Source organism: Acinonyx jubatus, chromosome X (genome assembly GCF_027475565.1).
Source record: "Acinonyx jubatus isolate Ajub_Pintada_27869175 chromosome X, VMU_Ajub_asm_v1.0, whole genome shotgun sequence".
NCBI classification, from domain to species: domain Eukaryota; kingdom Metazoa; phylum Chordata; class Mammalia; order Carnivora; family Felidae; genus Acinonyx; species Acinonyx jubatus.
Window position 1 is genome coordinate 108,017,096 of NC_069389.1, and position 24,500 is coordinate 108,041,595.

The following is a 24,500-nucleotide window of genomic DNA, read 5'->3' on the forward strand; positions in this document are numbered from 1 at the left end:
TGTTTGGGATCTTCTCTCCCGCTCTCTCTGCCCGCCCCCCACCCACCAAAAAAATAAAGAAATAAACCTTTCAAAAGGTACATAATTTAGCCAGTTCAAAGTGCATTTTTTTGGTTACAACAGTTTTATCTTCCCGTCTTTGGGATGGCTCTTATGCTTAGGAACTCTCCGCCCCTTCTTCGGTACCAGTCAACTGGATTGAGCACCGACAGAGTACCTTCACCAAGGGCCATGTAAGAGAAAGGCGAACCAAAGAAGCAAACAAGTAGGAGAGGGTGCCCCGTGCTCAAGAAGGAGGCGGTCCAGTGCAGAAGGGACACGCAGCCAAGACGGCCACAGTACGCTTTCCCTAACTAATGACACGTCCAAGTCAACGAGTGCAGACTACTCCTGAATTCTGACAACTCGTGCCTAATTATACCGAGACGTTTACCGGGCAAGATCTGATTCTTGACCACCATGTTGCTTTGCGTGTTTGTCCTTGCTGTTTCCTTTGCCTAGAATGCCCTTCCCCTCCAACTTCCCCTAATGAAATTCTCTCTCTCGGCTTTATGGCCTAGTTCAAAGGCTCCCAATTCCATGGTGACTAGGCTTACTCCACCTTGACTCATCTCCTTCCATCTCTTGATCACTTTTGCTTGGTCTCCTTTGATGTATCTGCTTCTTTTCCTAACTGTGCCTTGAATATTAAGTGTTAGGGAATTCTGACACTGTGGTCCTGATTGCCTGTATGCACGTGACCTCTCCAAGGCTGTATCTCCCAGGAATTACCCCTTCCAACTCCTTGAGCTAATTCCTGGTCTCATCCACTGGGATGTTACTATCATCTACCAAACTCCACACATCTAATCTGGACTCATCTTCACCCCTGTCCTCTCTCCTCTCTCCAATTTCCTCACTTAAATCCAGAGCTCACCATGTCTTCTGAGCTTCTCAGGCTCGGAATGGTGATACCTTCTTTGATTCAATCCTTCGTTGTCACAGACAGATCGGGATTCAGCTCAAGTCTGATGCCCTCCATGAAGGCTGCTCTCTGTGCTCCGGAGTTTTCCACACTCCAAATTTGCCTACACTGCTCAATTGATCTCTTAATCATGAATGGGGCTTATATCCACATGTAACTGTTTTGTAGGCTAAAAGGAACGAAGTCTTGTTGTTCTTCACTTGAAATGGTTCTCATTCCACACGTCTTCTCGCCTGGTTTGGAGCTATAGCCCCCAAGTGTCCATCTTCCAACAGTGTGCTTCTTCACCCTGCCCCAGTGCTTGTGCCCACCAAGAATGTTCTTCGTCCTCTTCTCTGCCCAGCTAACTCGTCCTCATTTTCTAAGAGTGGGGTCATTGCCCACCTCTACAAGGAAATCTTCCTTGGATCTTGGGCTGGATCTTCCAACCCAGCTAGAGGCTTCTCTTCTCGGGGAGGGAGTGTTGAGTACAGTGGGAGAAAGTGGACTTTGGAGCCAGACAAACCTGGGTTTGAATCTGCATGACGTTCCTTACTGCATGGCCTCGATTTGTCTGAGCCTCAGTTTCCTCATCTACAAAACCGAGAAACCAATTTTTCTCTTGCAGCCCTATTGTGAGGATTGGATGAGATTATACATATGAGGTGTCTGGCACACGGAAACGACTCTTATTACCATGTGCGTCTGGAGTCTCTTCCGAGGCTGACTCGTTGCACAACCCCAGGGGGTGTCTCGGTGAAAAGTGCTCCTTGCATTTGTGAAGCACACAGCCTGCACGTGGCGACCCAGGTCTAATGTGTCCAGCATTGAGTTATTTCTGTGTGTTGTGGCGTTTAATAATCTGGGAATTTCTGAAGAGAGGACGAGGCAGGGAAGCACTGCTACCTCTTGAGCCTCATTTCTTGCCACTATCAACTGCCCCTCCCCATCATATTGGACTAAACTCCTTGTGGTCTTTCTTTTTTCTTATTTGAGAGAGAGAGAGAGCAGGAGAGAGGGGCAGAGGGAGAGAGAGAGAATCTTAAGCAGGCTCCACGCTCAGCGTGGAGCCCTGTGTGGTGCTCGATCCCACGACCGTGAGATCATGACCTGAGCCGAAATCAAGAGTCAGACAACGCTAAACTGACCGAGCCACCCAGGCGCCCCACTACCTGTGGTCTTTGTGATGGTCACAGCTCACATCCACTGCACAGCTTTTCTCTGAGCTGGAATACCTGTTTCCTCCTGACCAGGCTGCTGGTTTCATTCACCACTGCACACTCAGCACCTATCATAATGTCTGGAACAGAGGACAAGCTCCATAAACGTCCGTTGGATGAATGTGGTGCTTTGGGGGGTTATCTGGTTTTCCTCAGAAAGGGGCAGGAGATTTTTAAATGAACAGTTGTGTCTTCAATACCACGACTGCAATGGACTGTGCATCCCCCACGTTCATATGTTGAAATCCTCACCCCCCAGGGTGCTGGTATTAAGAAGTGGGGCCCTGGGGAAGTGATTCGGTCATGAGAGGGGGGCCCTCGTGCATGGAATTAGTGCCTTATAAAAGGAACGCCAGAGAGCTCACTCGCTGTCTTTCCATCACGTGAAAACACAACCAGAAGACAGCAGCTTGCAACCTGGAAGAGTGCGTCACCAGGCCCGATCTTGAATTTTTAGCTTCCAGAGTCATGAGAAAGAAACGTCTGTTGTTGACAAGCCCTCCAGTCTATGGTACTTGGTTACAGAGGCCTGAACAGATCTAACACAATGACTGCATTTCTGATGTCTACTCATGTGCTGAATGACTATAATATCATGCCCACTGTGTATAATATCACGTACATTGTGCCAACGCTGCTTTCCAATTATTTGTTTATTTGTTTGTTTATTTATTTACTTATTTATTCATTTATTTGAGAGAGACAGAGAGAAGAGCATGAGTGGGGAAGAGGGGCAGAGGGAGAGAGACACTCCTAAGCGGGCTCCCCACTCAGTGCGGAGTCCAACATGGGGCTCGATCCCATGACCTTGGGATCATGACCTGAGCTGAAATCAAGAGGCAGATGCTCAACTGACTGAGCCACCCGGGTAGCCCCAACAGTGCCTGCTGCTTAATAGGTATTGGCCTTGGGTGAATTTCTTAGTCATTCTGTGCTTCTGTTTCCTGTAAAATGGATATAGTAAGAGTACTTCTCTCGAGGTTGTGGTGAAGATTAAATGAGATGCTTCTACTCTCTGGAATGTTCTCTCTCAGATCGTGCCAGGGCTGGCTCCTTCTTCACATCAAGACTCAGGTTAAATGACTCCTCAGGGTCCCTGTCTGCTCTGACCCTTTCTCCAGCTTCTCTCGTATCACCTGGTTTTAAGTTTTTTTCATGGCATTCGTTGCTATCGCGATGTATCGTTGTTTACTTATTTGTTTGTTTATTAGCTGTGTGACCTCAATTTCTCTGAGGCTCAGTTTCAATTCACTGTCTGAGCTCAATGCCTAGAACGGTACCTGAAATGCAGTAGCGCTCAGTGGATGTTTGTTGAATGCATTTACTCTCCTTTTCCAAGTATTTGAGAAAGTTAATGGACAGCCAAACCTGGGTGAAAGCTTTCTGATCATGTAAGTCGGGGAATAAAATTCCTTCCAAGGTACTACCAGTCTGTGGCTAAACATAAGATCCAGCCCTTGGCCTCAGGAGCTTACCATCTAGTTGGTGGGAAGCAACTTGAGTAATTCTTAGAACCACTGGTGGTTTATAAATCACCAGGTTGGAATCCGTGCCTCCCCCGAATGAAAAGTCATACGGCCATTGATCAAACTAAGAAAGTGTGCAGTTCGGCGCTAGGGCTGAGTGGTGCAGCGTGTTCAGTGAAACGGGGACACAGAGGGAGGGATTCAGTTGGGGGCCTTCAAGGAGAGCGCAATCATCCCGGTCAGAAGACACCAGGCATGCATGTTTGTAAAGCGCTTAGAACAGTGTGTGGCCCATAGTAAAAGTTATGTGTGTGTTTCTTAAATAAAAAGAGCCGAACTGATATTTTTATGCCATCAAAATTTTATTTTTTCTTTTAAAAAAAGATATAAAAATATAAGAAAGCTTTACTCATGAAGTTACTATGAGTTGTCCTCTCTCAAAAGCACTCATAAAGGGGATGCCAGAACACTTATTTGTCTGATACTAGAAAATATTACATACTAACGTCATAAAGAGCCTCTACAGGAGACCTCAAACCTGGGGATCACATGGACCCAATCAGATCGTCTGAGTGAAGAGACCAATCCTCAGAAATATTAACAAGGGAAGATGGCTGCATAAGCTGGCCCTCCTGGGCCTCTGCTTGGTGACATGGGGCCTGGGCACCCTCTTCTTCGTTGAACACACAAGGTGGGCAATCGCAGTTGGGCCTCTGGTTGGACTGTGACAAGGTGAACACCTCACCGCATGCCTCGCCATTCTGGGTTGTGGTTCCTGTGCCACTGGCTACTTTCGCGGAGCAGGGCAGAGTAAGCCATGGGCACTGCTGGGGGGCTGCACATGACACTGGGATCACCTGCTTAGAAGAGGTAACTTTTGAAACATAGTACAACTCGGTGCTATATAGAACCATATCCTGAGAGACAGCCTTGGCCCTGATGCCACATTCAGTGACACGGTAGGTGAACTGGTACATGTGTGGCTGAACGTGGTTGGCAGGGCAACCCAGGCCCAAGTGTAACTCATGGAAATGAACATATACATCATTATTCAACATGAAGGGGTGTACTGTGACCACGAACCAGTCTGCGGAGCACAGTACAGTCATCGGACTTTGTGCGGAACACGCCGAAAACACAGAGGTGAGGATGACCATCCCTCCTATCAACTCCAAAACTTTCATCCCTGTAGCTGATCAGGTAACGACTCTCAGGAAACAGGAAGTTGTCTGGTGAGGATTTCTAGAGCATACAAAAACACAAAAGGCAAATCATCTTATTTCCTATTGGAAGTTCAAACACAATCATTTTTTTAAAACAGAAGTATTTTTAAGGCTAAAAGAGTAGAACCTAAATGTTCTCAAAAAAGGAAAAGGGGTAAATATGTGAGGTGATGGACGTGTTCATTAACTTGGTTGGGCGAATTCTTTCATGACGCATACGTATGTCAAACCATCATGTGGCACACTTTAAATATCCTATAATTTTATTTGTCCATTATACCTCGATAAAACTGAAAAAAAAATAAGAAAACAAAGAAAAGGAAAACATTCTTGTGAGAGAGAACTGAATTTTCATTGTCAGAACTCACATGTTGATGGATGACTACAAATGGCTTCTCTAAGTGGCTTTTACCATGCTGTTTTGATATAAAACACCTATCCCCCATATACAGAATGAGTGTCTACACTGGTCAGCAATGGCATCCTTTTTTGTGTGTAACCCCAACAAAAAAGAAGATGAAATGATTTTGGGGCCACACATTAAATAAGGTGACAGTTTAATTCAAGTTGGCAGCCCCAGTGTCTTCCCATGTACCATAAACGACCCCCCCCCCATTGCCTTGTTTTTGGTTTAGAACAAACAGAACTCAATAAAAGCCAGAGAAGAAATTGTGGTTTATTACTGACAACCACATATGGCAATCTCCGCAAGTGGCTCACTTGAATTGAGCCAATGGATACTTCATAAACTCTAGCAGCAGCGTCATCAATTGTTGCGACCGACGGATTCGCTGATATCTCAGTCAGGCCACGTTGTAAAATCGTGAAATCACAGAAACAAAAAATGCTGCTTTATACTTTGTGTAACGATTGACGAGGTATCCCCTGAAATATTCTTTGCGGCCACGGTTTCCACCTCATTGAGTCATATTCTTTGCTTTACGGTTTTATTTTATTTTCACTAGCTTTTTATTTCTTTTCTTTTCCAATGGGAAGCTCTGCAGCCACTTCCTAGGCCTTTTACCTCCTAAAGAGTGTCAGGTCGAGCAATTCTAAGAACATATGTCTAAAACACAATGTCAGAAGGGGAAGACAAGTGAAACACGAAGGAAGGAAGAGGAATATCATCAAATATTGCCCAACCCAGGTCTCATCTTAAAAGTGAAAATGACATAAACCAAACAGAAACAAACCTAAACTTCCAAGGGAAAATGTATATGCACAACTGTAGGGTTTTACGTTTGTTCTTCTCTGATGGGTTAAGTGACCCCTGCATATATGAATTCACCCTTCGACTATTATTTATTGAGTCCTACTATGTGCACAGCATTGTACTAAAAGGCATCCCAAGCCATTTCTACCCTCCTCTTTTCCCCGGTTGCAAAAATGCAACTTTCTCTTCCTTTGATATTGATGAATTTGCTGCATTCTTTGATGGAAACCATGGCATAATGGGCCCACTAGAAAAGTGCACTGGCCTGGATGAAATGCTTTGTTTCAGACACTTGCTCTGGTTGGTACAGATTGGGCCTCCCTACCTCTCTCATTAGTGACTTCTCATTCTGTTGGGTGTAAAGAGAAGCCTAAGGGGTCTATCTGGGTCCTCCCTTTCCTCTTGGTTTGTTCTGAAATATCCCTCCTGGGATTGCCTGTCTGTTTCTTGCAAAGCAAAAACAGAAGCAGCAGCAACAAACAAACAAAAAAAACCCTGACCCTCTTACCCCTCCAAAAAAACCAAAACAAACAAAATAAAACGGCAACAACAACAAAACACAAGTAAACTCTGATGCCAGCTGGTCTTGGATAATGACTCAACAGTTAAATAAACAAACCCCTTGCTCTGGAATGATGCTTGATATTTGCTGAGATAATCACTCCACCACACTATTCACTACTGTCCTGGGCTGGTGAAGTCCGCCCTACCCAGAGCATGTTTTAGGAGCGGCTTTCTCTCCCTCTCTCTCCTCTCTGTGCTTACCATCATCTCATAGCCTGGATCTGTTGGCCCTGAACAAAAACCTCCCCTTTGAGTAGTTCCTGGAATAGGCCAAAGAAACAATCCTTCCATTGCATTTTGGTTGTTCAAACCCAACACTGAGACCCAAGTTCAAGGCCAGGTTCTGGCCCAGGGAGTCCTGCCTTCCATTTCTGCTCCCTTTCTCAAGCATCTTCCCTATCCCTCACCCCCCTCCGCCCTCTCAGGAATAATCCCAAAAGGGTTATAAAAAGCCCAGAGCCTCTGAGAAACAAGACAGTCCCCCCCGCCCCCAAGCAATCATTTTAGGCCACTTCACCTCTACACCCACTTTTGAATGACATTGCACCAAATCGGTCTTGAAGAAAGGGGTTTAGTAACATCACTAAGTTTGGGGGTTCATTTAGTACAAATTTCCAAACTCAGGACAGTCTCTCTTTCCTGTTTTATTTATTTATTTATTTATTTATTTATTTATTTATTTATTTATAGCCAGGAACAGCTTGCCACATGAGGGAAGACATAAATGAAGATGCCCATGTGTGTGACACCATGCCTTTGAGTGCAGATAAAACTTGAAAATGAAGTCAGTGGGACCCACATTCGAGACCCTGCATCTCTGAGGTGGCAGGGAGGAGTGAGGAGGCCGGAAGGAGAGCAGAATGTAGTTGCTAATGAGCTCGCTAACCCTAGCTGGATGCCACACTTTGGGAGTTGCTCCGTTTTACTGAGTACAGGCATCATCACAACTGGGCACCCTCCCTTCGCAACCCCCCTGCCCCGCCGCTACCTGCCATTCCCAGGAAGGGTAGAGGCTGTGTGTGTGTGTTGGGGGATGGTTATAAGTCATTCACAACACAGTGTGGAATCATCAAATCAAATGGCCTTTCTAACTTCTGAGATGTGCTGGCAGGACGGGATCTCTGGGGCTGTGCACCACATCCCGGGAGCTGTGGACAGAATCCCATTTAAAGTCTCCAGAAATCTTCAGAGCTAAGGGAGTTGAGGACATGGAAGAAATAAATGCAGAGAAGGGAGTGCTCACCTTGGGATTACTGTCCAGCTTCTTGAAGAAGAGGAGGGGGGAGGAGGAGGGGGAGGAGGAGGGGGGAGGAGGAGGGGGAGGAGGAGGCGGAGGCATTGGCAGCTGGGCATTTAGAAAGCAGATCTCAAGGTTTGCGTTACCCTAGCCCCATTTTGACTTGATTGCAAATCATCCCTGTGACATTCCAGAAGCACTGGGCTTAGGTGCATTTGTGTAGCCAAGCAGGGCTCAGCTATTGGTACAAGCTGTCCTGAACTGAGCTATAGAGGCGGACAAACCCAGAGCTACTAATGGCACCTGGATGCAAAATGTTTGCTTTCCCTGTAGCTACAGAGCACAGTAGCTTTCTGTTTTTCTAAATGTGGTCTATGCATATATATTTTCCATTAGTTCCTCTGACAGCGTTTTCCTCCTTCCTTTTATTTTTTTCAAGAACTCCCTAATAAGCTTAATTCTTAATAGGTCTCATTCATTCATTCATTCATTCATTCATTCATCTTTTACATTTAAAAAAATCATGAACTGTCTCATTGTGGGAATGTAAACTCTAGTTCTTAATGTCTTACAGGAAAGAGATTGAATATTGGCGTGAACACAGAGCATTTTTAATCTCAGGAAGAAAAGATCCTTTTTAAAAGAGACAAAAGTTGCAGTCCAAATTAGTTTTGTGCTGTTTGTGTTTTGTGAAAGCAGACACATATGAACTCTTTGCACGGGATTGGGGAGGGGAATTAGCTAAACATTTCCACATCTGGTTTTGGAACGGCTTGGAAAAAGAACTCGCTCCATAGGCTCCTGGAAGCTTTTTGGGTCGACAGTTATTTATTTTTAAAATTCAGTATACTCATGACAGCATAGTTATCAATTGTATATTGTTTTCCCAGAATCTTGTTGTCAAAACAAAAGGAAACAGAGGGGAAAAGGAAACTCCAAAGCAGTATGCAATTATCTCAGGGAAATATAACTGTCAGGGCTTTGATTTGCAGCAAAGTTTGTTCATTCTCTTGCAGCTGATTTGAAGAAAAAAGAATCTGAGTCGGAGCAAAGATTCTTTGACAAAACAAGAACAGAAAAAAGAATCCTAACACTTTGTGAACTCTTTCGCCCAGAAACTCAAATAGTCACATTTTGACTTTGCCCTGCCAGCTACCTCGAGGTTTGGGAGGCTTTTAAAATTGAATTCTTTGGATAAAGCCCGGTTTTAAAGAATTAGTTGCTTCACTGCTCTCAAAGAAAGTGGGGATTGTGATTGTACTAATGATGTTGAAGGTCCATTAAAGTGAGTTAGAAAATTAAATAACTACTTTGGTGGAATTTACATTAATTCTAAAGAGCCCAGGTCCAGCTCAGTGTTGCAAGCTGGCGAAGCATGGTGCTTAAGTTACCGCACGCTATTCATCATTGTGCGCGGAAGAAGAATTATGAACTGCTAATGCTTAACAATGTCCACCTTCTCAACAGAGGAAAACACCTTGACTCAACCTTAGAAAAGACTTCATTCAAATTAAATGAAAGAGTAGTCATTAAAAAAGTTTTCACTGATTCTAAGAGTAACTGTAGAAAAGTGGAGAGATACAGAAAACAGAAGAAAACACTTAACCTTCAAAGTAACCATTGTTAAATTTTTGCTTTATATACTTCTGGACTTGGGGGGAATGTAAATATAAATATAAATATAAATATAATCCATATATAATATATATATAATCCATATATATAAAATGCACATACATGTATAAAATCCATATATACATAAAATCCATATATATATATATATATAACCCATATCTATGTATAAAATCCACATATATGTATAATATATAATGTATATATATGTATGTAAAATCCAAAGTCATTTCTGGAAAAAAAAGTCAAGGATTTTTGAAAGCCGTTCTTAATTTTTGACATTGAATTTGAAAGCAATCAAAGCATTATTTTTGTTTGGGCCATCTGGTTTTGTTCTTATAATCTGTTAAGCTATCAAGCATAGTTTAAATGTCATGGTTCATCTCCTGCACAAATAAAGGTTGCGAAATGAGTAAGAGCCCAAGATCCCTTGTAAGAGAAGTTTCTGTTGGGTCACAACTTTAGTTGCTTAAAAGGTGAGGAGTCCAATGTGAAATCAAACCATAATAAGGCTACATAACAAGGGTAAACTGTACCCTGACTGCACGTAAGTATTTCCAAATAAATACAGAAAGCTGTACTTTAGTGGAAATTGCAAATATCAGGTCATGGGAACTCCTTCCCTTTCGTGCAGAGAAGCTGAGTTGGTTTAATTTTAAAGTTGAACGAAGGGATGTATTTCATAATTTCCGTACAATGTAAGGAAAATCCCAAAGCCATGCCCCTAATTCAGTTTACGTTTTAATCTAATAATTTATTTGAGTTTGATTTTTCCGAAAAACTACACCCTTTGCCACGAAGTCCCAGCGTCCTTCCTCATTTTACAAGACAAGGTGAGCTCGTGTCTGTGCAGGACTCCCAGCCCACAGCAACGGGGCTGCGTTTGTAACCCGTTAGCAGTCTCGGGGGGTCTGCCCAAACCAGATAAAGGCCTGTTCTCCTGAGATGATTTCCGGATGTTACCAACAGAAGGCAGAGGATCGAATCAGATGCTCCTTCAAGGGCCTCACCACCTCTTTGATACACCTGTGTCAATAAATGAGGGCCCTAGATGGCTTCCAGAAATGGTCAGGCACATTCCTCTCTCCCTTTCAAAGTCGGGATTTTTGGGTACAGGTTTTCTTAAAGCGAGGTGCACATATACGGCCCCAGCGGAAGGATGGCTTGAGTCCAGATCAAACCACAGTTGACTTTATAGGTTGCCTGGCTGATTTTTAACTGGCTTGAGCAACATGCATCTTTCCCAAATCCAGAGCTATCTTATGTACACCCCACCCAAAATGTAGCGACTTGGTGCGTGTGTGCACACCCTGACTGAGGCTGTTCACCATCCCTGGGGCCCTGAACGGGAGCAAAGGTTTAGAAAAAGGTCCTCTGATAGCAAGGCCGACGGTCATTGTTACAGAGCCTATAATTTGGGAGGCATGCTGTATATTGGAGTAGTTGAAGATGTACTGCTCGGTGGCCAGTACGCTGTGGGAAGACCGAACCTCACACATGCATATGCACGCGCACACACACACACAGGACGGATGGACAGACAGACATACGCACTAAGGAGAAAGGAAAGCCCAGACCCGTTCCCCTCTACTGCCCTCATCCCTCCTATTTTTCTCCATTCCTTAATCCTGGGACTGTAAATTCCTTAAGGAACTGGGTATTGGTCTACGACAGTGTCTGGTACATAGTAAGTACTCAGTAAATATTTATTGAATGAGTGACCACCAGCCACCTGCCCCTGTGCCTCCTTGCCCGGTCCCTAAGGGCCTGAGTCTGGTTATCGGCTAATCCCCTGCACCACCTCTTCCCCAGACTCCCAGCTGAAGGCCTGGAATGGCAGCAGAGTCTTTCTTCGTAGAGTGCAGGGCCCCTGTCAGAGGTCAAGGGTCAAGGTCCCCAGCCTGCCCACTTGCCTACCTGACTGCCTACTTGGCTTGCTGATGCCAAGGGCTTCACATCTGCTCAGCACAATGGTACCCACTTCCCTCTCAAGGAGCTCTTAGCCAGCCACTCCAGACAGAGCCAGAATTCCTTATACTACCCTCCTCGCCCCCCCGCCCCGGTCACTTTCTTCCTTCCTTCTGTCAAGCACCCAAACAACCAGTGTCAGCATGAGTGGATTCAGCCAGAGAGTCACAGGCTATCCCCACTCTGATGGTCTCGGGCAAGTGAACTAAGTCAACCTCTAGAGACAAGACAAGGTGCTCTTCTCTTCTGGTCTGGCTTTACATGGGAAGAAAGAAATTCTCAAGCCCCAGCCAGGCCAAGTCCAGGCAACCGAGAGACGGTGTAGTCAGAACGGGAAGCCTCCGGCCTACAAGGTCCTGGGAGAGCCTGCAAGGGGCTTGCGGGAGTCACTGGGTTGACTGAGGCACATGGTCACGGCCCCCCGAAGTTGCCTGTGGAGGGGATTCCATCCGCCAGAAGGAGGAAGCTAAACCACGGGCTGCATATCTGTTCCTCCTAAGGGCGCATCTACGTGCCCGCTGCCAGACCCGAGCACAGAGGTAGAAATCACAAAACAGCAGAGGCTCCTGGGAAATCGGAGGCAAAATGGGTTCAGTCTCCCCTCCCACAAGTTGACCCTGGGCTCACTCTGAGCTAGCCTGGCACCCGCCACTCTGCAACTTCACAACAAGAGAGAGATCCAGGCCAACTTCAGGCTTTGTTTCAGTGTCCCCTAGCCACAGGGCTCCCCAAAATGCTTCGAAGTTGACCCCATCTTCGCATATTTTATTGGTAAATATCACTCTCCATTTCTTTTATCCGTACCTTGTATATAACAAAGGTTTGATACTGAGTGTGATAGCCCCTTATCCTAGCAGTCCCAAATCGTTGGGGCAGGGAGTTGGCCTGGCACGTTCTTATGCAATTCATATTTGGTTAAAATATGCAAATAATGTGTAACATTGTGGGTCAGCTATACTTAAAAAACACATTGCAAAAAATATATATACTTAATAGGTTGAACTTGTGTTCATCATTTGTGTATCACAACATATAAGTAATTAAAAATATGTAACATACAGACGTTAAAATAAATATAAAATGCTGACCTATTATATTATTATCCCTGATGATATATACATATGTGACATATAATACTATTATGATATGTATTAATGACAAAAAGAAGTCTCCTTTGCCCTGGCAATCTATCATTCCCTTAACAAAGAATAAAGGATCCTCATGACATTTTTCTCAAGGGCCAAGACTTGAAATATATGTATATAATATATGCAAACATATGCATATGTATATTCTATACGCCAATATGTATAATATAATATATAACCCCCACCCTTGGTCACTGTCCTTCCTTTTTTAAAAGAGTTTATTTTGAGAGAGAGAGAGAGCACGCACGTGTGCAAGAAGGGGAGAGGCAGGGAGAGAGGGAGAGAGAGAATTCCAAGCAGGCCCCATGCTATCAGCACACAGCCTGTCATGGGGCTTGATCTCATGATCCGTGAGATCATGACCTGAGCTGAAATAGAGAGTCAGATGCTTAACCAACCGAGCCACCCAGGCACTCCTATCCTCCTTCTTTCTATATGTATCTAATACATATTATATTATATTATATTATATTATATTATATTATATTATATCGATTATATTATATCGATTATATTATATAATATATATATATATAGAGAGAGAGATAGATATAGATATATATTTATGGTTGAATTGTGTCTCTCCAAATTCATATTTGAAATCCTAACCCCCAGTACCTCAGAATGTGACCTTATTTGGAAATAGGGTCTTTACAGAAATCATCAAGTTAAAATGAGGTCACTGGGGTGGACTCTAATCCACTATGACTGACGTTCTTACAAAAAAGGGACGTTTGGACACAGGGACCCTGCAGACGGAAGACAACATGAAGACACATGGGAGAAGACAGCCACGGGACTGGAGTGAATGAAGCATCTGAAGCCGAAGAATACCCAGAATTGTCGGCAAACATCAGAAACTAGAAGAGGCGAAGAAGGATCCTCTCCTAGAGCCACCAGAGAGAACATGGCCTTTCTGACACTTGATCTTGGGCTTTCAGCTTCCTGAACTGAGACAGTAAACTTCTGTTGTTTTCAGCTACCTAGTTTGTGGTGCTTTGTACAGCGGCCCTTGCAAACTAATAAATATATTTTCCCAACCAACTGAGCAGACACACATGCTTCCTTCCTGAGATAAGAGCTTGCAACTATGTATGTTCTGACTCTGTGTCTTGCTACAGCCTTAAATTCCATTCGGAATTACAAAGATGGTGAGACAAGGAACAGAGACAACGTGAAGATAAGAGGAGCCAGGCAAAGGGGTGCTGGCGCTGGACGTCTACAGGAGAAACCGAACGGGGTGGGGGGTTAGTGTCATATCAGGAAGACTTTCTTATTCTAAAAGTTGTCCAAAAGTGAAGGGAGACAGCAGGGATGAAACCAAGTTTTCTTGGTTCTCAGGAGGCATTCAGGTAGAGGCGGGATGGGCACTGGTCAGGATGACTGGAGAGGGCATTCTGTCCTGTTGGCAGGCGGGAGATCATAGGGTCTTTAAAGTTCGATTACAGGATGCTGTGTGCGCGTTCCCATGTGTGCATTCATAATATCATCATTCATAGTGTTCAGAATTATGTATCCTAATGTGCTCATAATTAGCATGTATATTATAAACAGAGGCATGGGAGAACACACACACACACGCACGCACACACACACACACACACACACGCATGCACACCCCATGTGTGCATAGGTTATATATATAGGTCCTTTGAGAGTCTCACAATGTCATTGATGCCCAGAGCCTCTAAACCTGACACATGGAAGACTATGGAATACGACCTACCAGGGACTGAGCCCCCAGTCAGGTTTTTGTTGTGACTGGGGCTTAAAAGAGGCAGGTGGAAGGGGAGATGGACGGCGGGTCACAGTGTTAAGGAAGATACTCAGAATGAGGCTCACCGCTCTGCTCTAAATGTTGGGGGAGCTGACATGGCCTTTCTATAAGCGGCACGATCTGGGCGCCTGGGTGGCTTAGTCGGTTCAGCGTCCGACTCTTGATTTTGGCTTGGGTCATGATCTCACAGTTCCCAAAATCGAGCCCCATGTTGTGCTTGGTGCTGACAGTGCTGAGCCTGCTTGGGATTCTCTCTCTCTCTCTCTCTCTCTCTCTCTCTCTCTCTCTCTCTCCCTCTCTCTCTCTGCTCTCTCTCTCTGTCTCTCTCTCAAAAAAAAAAAAAGTGGCATGATTTCTGAAAGCTCCTCACCAAGGGTTCTTTTTCCAAACTTCTTGCACTGGATTGCAAAGGCTGGGGCTCTGCTCCTTGGAACTTCCTCCATGGAGGCTCCAGCACAGCTGTAGGGCAAGTGGTCCAGAGTATAAACATTTTCTATTTAACCTAGAAGGGAGGTAGTCATGGCTTCTTTTCTATACTTATGCTTCTTAGCAATGTTTTAACAATTGCAGAATTCAAAGAATTTTAAAAGTTTGTTTGAACATATAAGGGTCACATATGGCAACAGGTCTCAAACATTTTCTTTCTTTTTTTTTTTTAGAAAGAGAGAGAGTGGGTGGAAGGGGTAGAGGGAGGGAGGGAGAGAGAAAGAGAGAGAGAGAGAATCTCAAGCAGGCTCTATACCAAGCATAGAGCCTGATGCAGGGCTTGATCCCACGACTGTGAGATCATCGCCTGAGCCAAAATCAAGAATTGGACGCTTAGCCAACTGAGCCACCTAGGTGCCCCTCAAACATTTTCTTTAGTTTGGATATCTTTTCTTTGCATAGAAAACCCCCAACAGCGTGTGCTCTCTCCAGTAAGGTCCCCAAAGACAGGCATTACATGTTAAAACCGTGGAAATGGGATCCCAGAAGGGCAGAAAGCCTTGGCCAAGATCAAGGATGGCTAAGTAGATTTGGGCCTCAGGCATTCCCACCAGCCTACCTGGCTTCTCTTCCCCTTTACTCCGTATACAACATTGTATGTTGTATTCATTATGAGTGAATCATTGTGGAAAAGAAGAGAAAGCCCTGAAGTGGCCTGGCCTAGGGACTATTGCACCAAGATACGTGGCGGAGTTCTGCTCCAGTGTCTGATGGTGGCCCAGTTACTCAGAAGAGGGAGACACAGCTAACTCCAACTCAGCCGAGGTTGCTGAGCAAACCAAAGCACAGAGGGCATCCAGGAGCAACATCCCAGAGCTGGGAAGAGCCGAGTGAAGCTCTAAGATGGCAAGTGGCAGTGAGGGGCAAGGACCAAGCTTTCTAGAATAGCCCAAGATTCGCAAAAGACAAGAGGAAGGATGGAGTATTCACAGACCAGAGAGGGCAGATCCAGTCAGACACAGCTGAGCGGGTAGTGTGTGCTTCCTTGGCCCCTCTCACTCGGTAAAGTTTTCTTTTCACTCCTGAGTTATGGGAAACAAAGATGGAAACCGAATCTACCCACTAGACGGGGCCATTCATCAGAGGCAGCTGCCTGACCATAGAAACTAAAATTCCTTTGAAGAAGGAAGGAAGGAAATGAACATTTATTGAAGTTAGGAAACTCACTGAAGACACAGAACCAGTAAGTGGCAAAGACAGGACTGAAAGCGTCTGCGATGCTCACGAAGCTTCCATACCTTTCTTTCTAGTATATGCCAACTCTAAGAAAGTAAACACAGGGAGTGTTGAAAAAAGAGGACGTAAAAAGCATAGATTGTTTATGGGGATCAGGGTCTAGGGTGATGGGGAGGTGGGGAAATTAATAGCTTTTCAAGCAGGGGAAATGGAGGGGGGAAAAAGGCCATAAACGAGAGACAGAAATTTAGAGGCACTCAGAGAAGATAATTCAAAATCACTGTTTATATTTTATCGCGCCTTATATTTTAGGCTTCTTGAGAACAAGCAGTCATTCCTGATTTCCATGTAACACATTTGTTCCAGAAGCTGCATGTATATCCAGAACATAATGAACTTGAGGACACACAGTATATCCAGGCCCTCCCAATCTATTTTGACAAGGGACATGTATATGGCTTCTGTAGAAAGCAACCAAATATGGCAGCCCCAAACTATGAAGAATGGCCTGCAGGCTCACCCAATAAATCTTTCTGAATGGAAAAAGGGTACCACACATTCCCAAAGTCTTACATTTGTTACGGAAGTGGGGAATCGCATATTCCTGATTCCGCCCCGAGGACAGAGACTGTGTCTTTTTCTGATTTCATCATGTCTTTAAAAAGAATGCTGGGCTTTATTTACCAAGCCTGGACGTTTGTGAATCTCCAGACAGGGCTTGGATGAGAATGGGGCGGGGGGGAGGGGAACAGACAGCCAAATATAGATTCAGTGGGTAATTTTATATCAGTACCATGTTCTACACAACTAGGGCTAGGCAGCCCTAGTGCCCCGACAAAAGGCGGGTTTTCACCAACGTTTTGGTGCTCAAAAAAAAGATGTTACAGAGAGGAATTGAGTTTATTTCCCTCAATAATACCATCTGGCATTCTGTCAGACTCTTTATGAAGAATCTTATATTGTTCGAGCCGTGCTCTGGCTCATAACAAGAATTGAACAACTGTGGCATCCACCTGTTCCAAATCAAGACTGGGGTATTAAGATCAGCGGTGTTGACCCATTAGAAGGGCCTGACCATTTTGCGTGGAAGGCGAACCTCTCCTAAGCCCAGGGATTAGCATGTTCACATTGGGACAATAACCGAAGCAGGTGCTCATTCTACGGGTGGTTCAGAGTAATTTTTCTGGCTGCCTAGAGGTAGAAGCTGAAATAGAATAAGTCCTCGAGGCCATGACCCCAGACAGGCAGAGCTTCCCTGGCTCTTCCGGGGCTGTTCTATAGAACAAGGGGGAAAGAGAATGAAGGATTAAAGAAGTATAAAGGATGGTCTTTTTCAAGGGATATGTTCATTTATCAATATGAGGTACCTTTAGATTCTGAGTCTCTTAGATAAGCAACACTCTCAAAAGGGCCACCTTATCATTATTTATAAAATAAACTGATTTTCAGAGAGGAAGACTTCTCTCTTGTCTCCCTTTTTGAGATTCTGCTTATGGGAGTTTGTAGACCTAGGGGGGTATTTTTTTTTAATCGAGTTTTAAGTAGGGTCGCCTGGGTGGTTCAGTCGGTTAAGCGTCCGACTTCAGCTGAGGTCATGATCTCACAGTTTGTGGGTTCAAGCCCCGCGTGGGGCTCTGTGCTGACAGCTCAGAGCCTGGAGCCTCCTTCGGATTCTGTGTCTCCCTCTCTCTCTGCCCCTCCCATGCTCATGCTCTGTCTCTGTTTCTCAACAATAAATACACATTAAAAAATTTAAATCAAGTTTTAAGTAGCATTTATTACTTCTAAATTTAAGAACTTACGGCTTTATTTTGCCACGTTCTTAAGATTCCATGAACCTATAAGGGTGACTGGAAATTTGGTGCTTGTAATATTCTGGTTCTTAATGCCCCTGTATGGACACATCCCTGGGACCTCAGGTTGGGCTAATTGGATATTGGGGATGGTAAGTGGTCTCGGTGAGGAGGTTACGGAGGAGACAATGACTTAGCTCACCTTATAGAGCACAATTGGGTGAAACTGTTATATGGACAGAAAAGGGGTGAGTAGGAAGTCATTATTTGAAAGTAATGAGGTCCTGGTGGGTTTAAGGCAGGACAGTCATAGTAGCTAAGTGGCTTTGATGTGTCACAGAGACGTGGATGAAACTGCCCTGGTTTTACTAGCTGTGGAACCTTGGGCATGTTACTTTCTAAGCTTTGTCTTCCTCATTTGTAAAATGAGGATAATAATAATAATAATAATAATAATAATAATTCTTCATAGTTTTGTGTGACGATTACATAAGACCATGAGTCTAAAACTGTCTTGTAGAGTTCCTGACATGGGAACACTCAACAAATATTAGCTATTGTTAAAATTATTATTTTTTAAAAAAAATTTAATGTTTATTTATTTTTGAGAGAGAGAGAGAGGAAGAGAGAGTGTGAGCGTGGGAGGGGCAGAGAGAAAGGGAGACACAGAATCTGAAGCCATCTGCTCAGAGTCTGACACAGGGCTCGAACTCACAAACTGCGAGATCATGACCTGAGCCGAAGTCGGACGCTTAACCAACAGAGCCACCCAGGCGCCACAAACTTACTACTGTTGAATATAGAAACTCAAGTAACTGCATTGAAACAGATTTCCCAGCACATTTTGGAAACTCCTCAGCTATTTTTGTGCTGAAGTCTAAACCACACCTGAGTTTTTCAAAGGCCTGGGAGTTGGAGATATGGGGCTCTGTCACTTCTAGCTGTGTGACCTTGGGCAAGTCACTTCCCCTTCCTGGCTTCAGTTTCCTCGTCTAAAACAGGGCCAGTTGTAACAAATACCTTGTGGTCTGGGGGATTGAACGAGGTATGGGAAACTGCACGTATGGGGCCTGGCACAGAGCAAGGGCCCGATAAATGGGAACTATAGAATAGGCTTGGGCAGACGGCCTGGCTACAGGCTTCCTTCCACACCCCCCCCCCCCGCCACCTCCCTCCACCCCCTTGTTAGTCCCAACGAGAGTGCCATCAATCTGCCACTCTCCTTGGGGGTTGCCGGAAATTCCTGGCACAGATATCTCCTACCGGGATGAATTTTGGATATTCCTCCGTCCACCCCGTTACCACTGAATTATGGGGGGAGAGAAGGAGAGAAGAACCATTGAGAGGGAGAGGAGAAAACAAACGTCTTCTGTATACTCCTGCCCTGGCGAGCCCAGGCGTATGCCTGAAATAGGTGTTCGGTAAATACTTGAGGAATGTATGTACAAATGAATGAAAAAAGCGAGGTGGCAGGCAGGCATCCGGGAAAGGAGAGAAAGAAATGGCAAGCTCTCCCCGACTCGGCCTGCACACCATCTCTATCTCGGGGGCCTCCCCTGGTCGTGGACCGTGACCAACCCCGAATCTCTCCTTTCTCTTGCACAGGCTACATGCAATACCCTTCAAGATACCCAGACAGAGGCTTGAGGCTGGATCAGGGCTCCCCACTTTGGGGCTAGGGCCCTTGTGTCTCTCTGCTGTGGGCAGAAAACAGCTTCATTCTCAGACTGGTCTCAGCGAGCTCCTCAAGGGATCTCCAGATACAACCCCTTCCACCATTTTGAGATTCCTTCCTCGTCCCGAGACCACGCAGTCGGGTGCGAAGGGACGGATCCACTGGTCCACTTCCATTTGTCTTTTACACACGGAAGCAACCTGACCACCTGGTCTGGCTGTGAAACATACGCAAATGAGTACAGACACCTGTACACACAGGTAGGTGAACACATGCTTCAGATACACATGCTGACCACGGACAGGACTGAGGCCGAGGGTGATGCTTTTTATGGGCCACATTTAAAACCTTATGTGCTGTGGTTTCTCAGCGCATTTCATAAGCTCGACTTCTGTTCTGACATTTGTTTCAAATAAGGTTTCCTTCCATAAAAATACCACTTAGGGACACACATGCAGAATATGCATTTGGCTTTTCCTGGGTGTTAAATATTTTATTTGATGTGCTGATTTTCAAACTACATTGCTGGGAAATTAATAAACACTTAATTGCCTGTGTGACAACCTCTCAACACAGAAGCAACAGTGATTTGGATCCTGAATCCTTAATTCTTTACCTCTTGTTTTCCCTGTGAGCTCCCAGCCTCGTTTTCGCACCCAACCTCTGGTTACCCACAAATTCTACACATGGCACATGAAAGCAGGCAAAACATCTCCCCCCCCCCAAAAAAAAAACCCAACAAGGAATTGGAAAAGGAGAGTGAGGGTTCTACCCTACATGATGTGATTAAAAGTAAAATATATATATATTTTAAAGAGACCCATTAAGCCAGTCCTTTTGAACACATGTAACTTCCTCATTGGTTCCACGCTCACATCATCTCTGGCTCGATTTGGTTCTTGGGGTCTGATTCAGCAAGCTTTTGTTTCATCTCATGCCCCATGTGCTGAGAGTGCGGGGTGTCTAGAAGTTGCCCTTTTTTGTGAAAATAAAAAATACTGGAGAAAACCAGGGCTGACTTCCGATATGGGCAATTCCAGCTCATGGGCCGGGCGAACGAGCCCCAGGGAGTATGTGGATGGGACCCGGAGGTGGAGGTAATTTGGGCCTCATAGCAGCTGGCCAGGCAGCTGGTGGAGAGCAGCTACAGGAGGGGACAACTTCCATGGGGGGTAGAATTGAAAGTTGGACTTCTGTACAGAACTGTTCAAGGTGACCTGACCCTGGGTTGAATTCTATCCCTCGGTATATGTTACCGGCTTATGCTTTGACATTAGATGCAAAAGGGGTGGGAGAGTGAACCAGAGGCACAGAGAAGGACCTCTGCCTACTTACGGAGGCACAGCATTGCTGGGGGATTTCAGGACCCAAAGGTGGCAATTTCCGTGTGACCTTCCCCTCAAGGCCACGTTGTGATGGAACTTAGCAGTGAGAATGTATCACCAACAGGGCACTCATTTAAAGTTAAAATGTCCTTTCATAACTTTTGGAAAGGAGGTTTGTATACACAGAGTATCTAGGATTTGCCCATTTCTGTTAAAAAAAAAAAAAAGAACTCCTTCCTGACTATAAATCCTGAGCTCTGTAAATAATTTTTGGGTCCAAGAAGACCAACAACTGGCATTTTCACACCCCACTGCCCCCCCCCTCCCCGCTTCTGGAGCCCACAGCAACGGGAGGGGGACAAGGCATCTGCAAGGGAGGACGTGACAGATCCAAATGCACATATTTATTTAGTAAACAAGCTCATAATCTTCGAAATTTTAAAATTCGCCATAAGCCAACACAAGCTCAGGCTTCATCTGCAAAAATGCACAGCATCCGCCTTAAAGCGATTTGGTCATTGCAGGAGGGTGAGAGTGACATTGTACCCAGGAGCACAGTCTTGGCCGGTAAAGGCAGGGAGCCTTGAGTCGAGGGAGGGGAGCAGGGGAAGGAGACAGAGGGGTGGCCAGGCCCCTTTGATTTGGTGGAATCCAAGGTCATCTCCTCACTTTCTCCTTCTCTTTCTTCCCCCCCCCCCCCCCACTCCTCCTCACTCACATTTATTGAGCACTTACAATATGCCAAGCACAGCACCCAGGGCTTTACGAGCCTTGCCTCATTTACCGTCCAGGACATTCTCAGGTGGGCACTGTTATCATCCCCGTGTTAGAAGGAAACCGAGGCCCAGAGAGTTTACATCACTTGTGCCTGTGGGTCACATCCTAGCAAGTGACCAGGGCTGAGGCCTGGTGAGATGGCTCCAGAGCTGGTTCTCTCTCCCCCAGAAGTCATGGAAGATACCGCTCTCATGAAGCCTCCCCTCGTGGGTCCCAACAGGATAAACTCCTTGGTTCTCTCGGACAGTTTCATAAAGAGAGGGCCCAGGCACACCACAGAAAGGGGCCAGGGGTGAGGGGTGGCGCCAGCCAGATGCTTCCCAATGATCCTTTTCTCTCACTTCATTCAACTGCCAACGTATTTCTTGGTTTTAAGAACTGATACGCTTTTTTTTCCTTGCTTACAAAAATGCAGTTGAGCCTAGAAAAGCCCAATGTATAAGGCTCATGGTGCTTGTATTTTTTTTTTCCAGAGCACTTGGAATAAGGTTCATACACAAAAAGTACGCACGTAGAAAAGTAGCATAAAATGGCCTTGCACAGATTGTCGTTGAGTACGATTCGATTCGTCACTCCCAGCTCTAGCTATTTTGCTGAAAACCACTCTCATCCGGTCAGCAAAGGAAAAGGGGGCCCGAGGAATACTCAAGGACACAGAGAGCTCGGACTGGAGAAGGTGAGGAGAAACCTGGGATGGATTCAGTTAAGAACAGCAGAAAGCAGAAGACGCGCTTGGGAAGAGGTTGACTTGGGGGGGGGGGGCAGGGAGAAGCTAATTCAAGCACCACAGGCGTGGGAACCGGGAGGGTTGAGCAACAGCTCTGGTGTCAGGTGGCTGTGGGGAGTTACAGAGTGCACTGTAACTTGGGGACCGAATGTGGAACTCAGCCAGCAAGGACCTTGTTTCTCCTAAGGGACTAGGGCATGGGGGAAGCCTAGGTGGCCTGGGGCTGAATCATGGGATATTGAGAAGAAAAGCCAAGCTTATGTGTTAAAGGCTAAACAGGTTGGGCTTGTCCCTGAAATGTACTGACGTGTAACATGTGACTCCTCCCCCCTCCCTCCCGTTGGGAGAATCTGTGCTTCGTTACTGGCTGGTGGGGAGGGCTCCAATGTGAGTGACAGGGCATGGAAAATCTGGAGAAGCCTGACGGACAGCATTTGGATCCTAAGATCAAAATCTGAAGGAGAGTCTCCTCTCGCATCTTCTGTGGTCTTGCAACTAACTCAGTTCTTCCCTTGGGGGAAATAAATATAGGTCATAGAAACCATAATTTTTGATACGTACCAGTCCTTATTTAACCTGGACAGGCACTCTGAACTAGCAAATGGTTCCACCAACCCTTGGGCTCTACTGGAGGGGTTGGAGGGATCCTTGGTGGGTGGAAAGAACCCCCCAGTGATGGCCACACAAGCACTGATGTCCACATTTTCATCACACATCCACGGCTTGGATTTCATGCCTCAAAGAATGTGCAATGGGCCTGCAAAGCTCAAAGGGTATGAAGCCATCACTTTATTAGTATTAGCCCATGTCGTTGAACAGTGCTTTTTACTCCAGAGCATTTTCATATCTACTCAGTCTTATCTGATGTGGTAAGTGGGGTAAGTAATGTTTTTCCTATTTTTGTAAGACAGAAAATAAATACAAATCCAAGTTTTATATTCCTTAATATGATTTTAAGTAACTATGCTTAATTCAATCTGGGTCTTGTTACCTCCCTTTCACTCATCCAACAAATATGTACTGAGCACCTTCTCCAGACCAGCACTGTTTTAGGTGCTGGAATATATAAAAGTGAACTAAGACACAGGGCATTTGCCTGGCTCAGTTGGAAGAGCATGCAACTCTTGATCTCGCGGTCATGGGTTTGAGCCCCATGTTGGGTGTAGAGATTAAATAAATAAATAAACTTAAAAAAAAAAAAAACGTTAACTGAGACAGGGTTCCTATGCTAATAGAGTTTGCAGTCCCAAGTCAGAGACACATTAAACAGAAAAACTCACACATCATTATATAACATCAGATAGTTAATCTCAAAACATGTCATTACAACTGTGATAAATGACACCAAGCTTAGGTTCAAGTGTTATGAGAGTGTATAACACAGGGATCTAACCCAGTCTTGGGGTCTGGCAAGGCTTCCCTGAAGAAAAGACATTTCCATATCAGTTTGCAGACTCAGAACTGGGGCTGCAGATGGGGAAGATAGCGAGCACGTGTCAGTGGAATGCCTAAGACCAAAGCTACAGAGCTGGAGCACAGGTCAACACAATCCTGTCCCTGCAACTCTTTTGGTTTTATCTTCCCTTCTTTCCTGCTACTCTTCTTCCTGTGCTGCTCCTGGCCATCATTTTCTCCCTTCATCTCAGCACAACTCAGGTGGGTCTTTGTATTTCATCTTTTTTTTTTTTAAGTTAGTTAATGAATTAATTTAGTGGTCTCTACATCCAACGTGGGACTTGAACTCAAGACCCCGAGATCAAGAGTCTCATGCCCTTCCAACTGAGCCAGCCGGGCGCCCCATCCATCTTTCATCTTTGAAAATGAGTCAAAAGAAGCAGGATCTCATAGCATGAAAATCCTGACATCTTGGATGTGTATGTCTTGTAGATGAGGGATGATAATGATAATATATAAGAAACACTGCCTTAGAGATGGCCACAAAGCTGAAATCACTTGGGGTGCTTCTTTTGGCTAATTTGTCGTTTAAATCCTAGGGAACTGAATCTAGAATGTCTGCCATTTGGGGGGATGGGGGTGAGGGGTAGAGAGTGAGGGATGGAGATCTTCGTGCAAACAATTTTGCCACTCGGGGTAATACCCTTGAGATGCATCCGATTTGGTGGCCATTCCTTTCCATCATACCACAATTT

At 45.1% G+C, this 24,500-nt stretch overlaps 2 protein-coding genes across 3 annotated transcripts in view; both read right to left on the minus strand.

Annotated features, from left to right (window-relative positions):
* Positions 1 to 3,983: 3,983 nt before the first annotated feature.
* PLAC1 (placenta enriched 1) lies at positions 3,984 to 4,813 on the minus strand. Its single transcript, XM_027054194.2, has one exon. It carries the CDS (start codon positions 4,811 to 4,813, stop codon positions 4,175 to 4,177), a length of 639 nt encoding a protein of 212 aa, XP_026909995.1. The 3' UTR covers positions 3,984 to 4,174.
* The window catches only part of PABIR2 (PABIR family member 2), a 200,508-nt gene continuing 180,744 nt past the window's right edge, over positions 4,737 to 24,500 (minus strand). The window contains exon 11 of one of the 2 annotated variants that reach the window (XM_027054188.2): positions 4,737 to 4,871. In XM_027054188.2, the coding sequence (XP_026909989.1) occupies positions 4,826 to 4,871 (46 nt within the window). In that variant the 3' untranslated portion in view covers positions 4,737 to 4,825. The remainder of the gene's footprint in view (positions 4,872 to 24,500) is intronic. The other variant, XM_027054191.2, reaches the window with a different exon arrangement.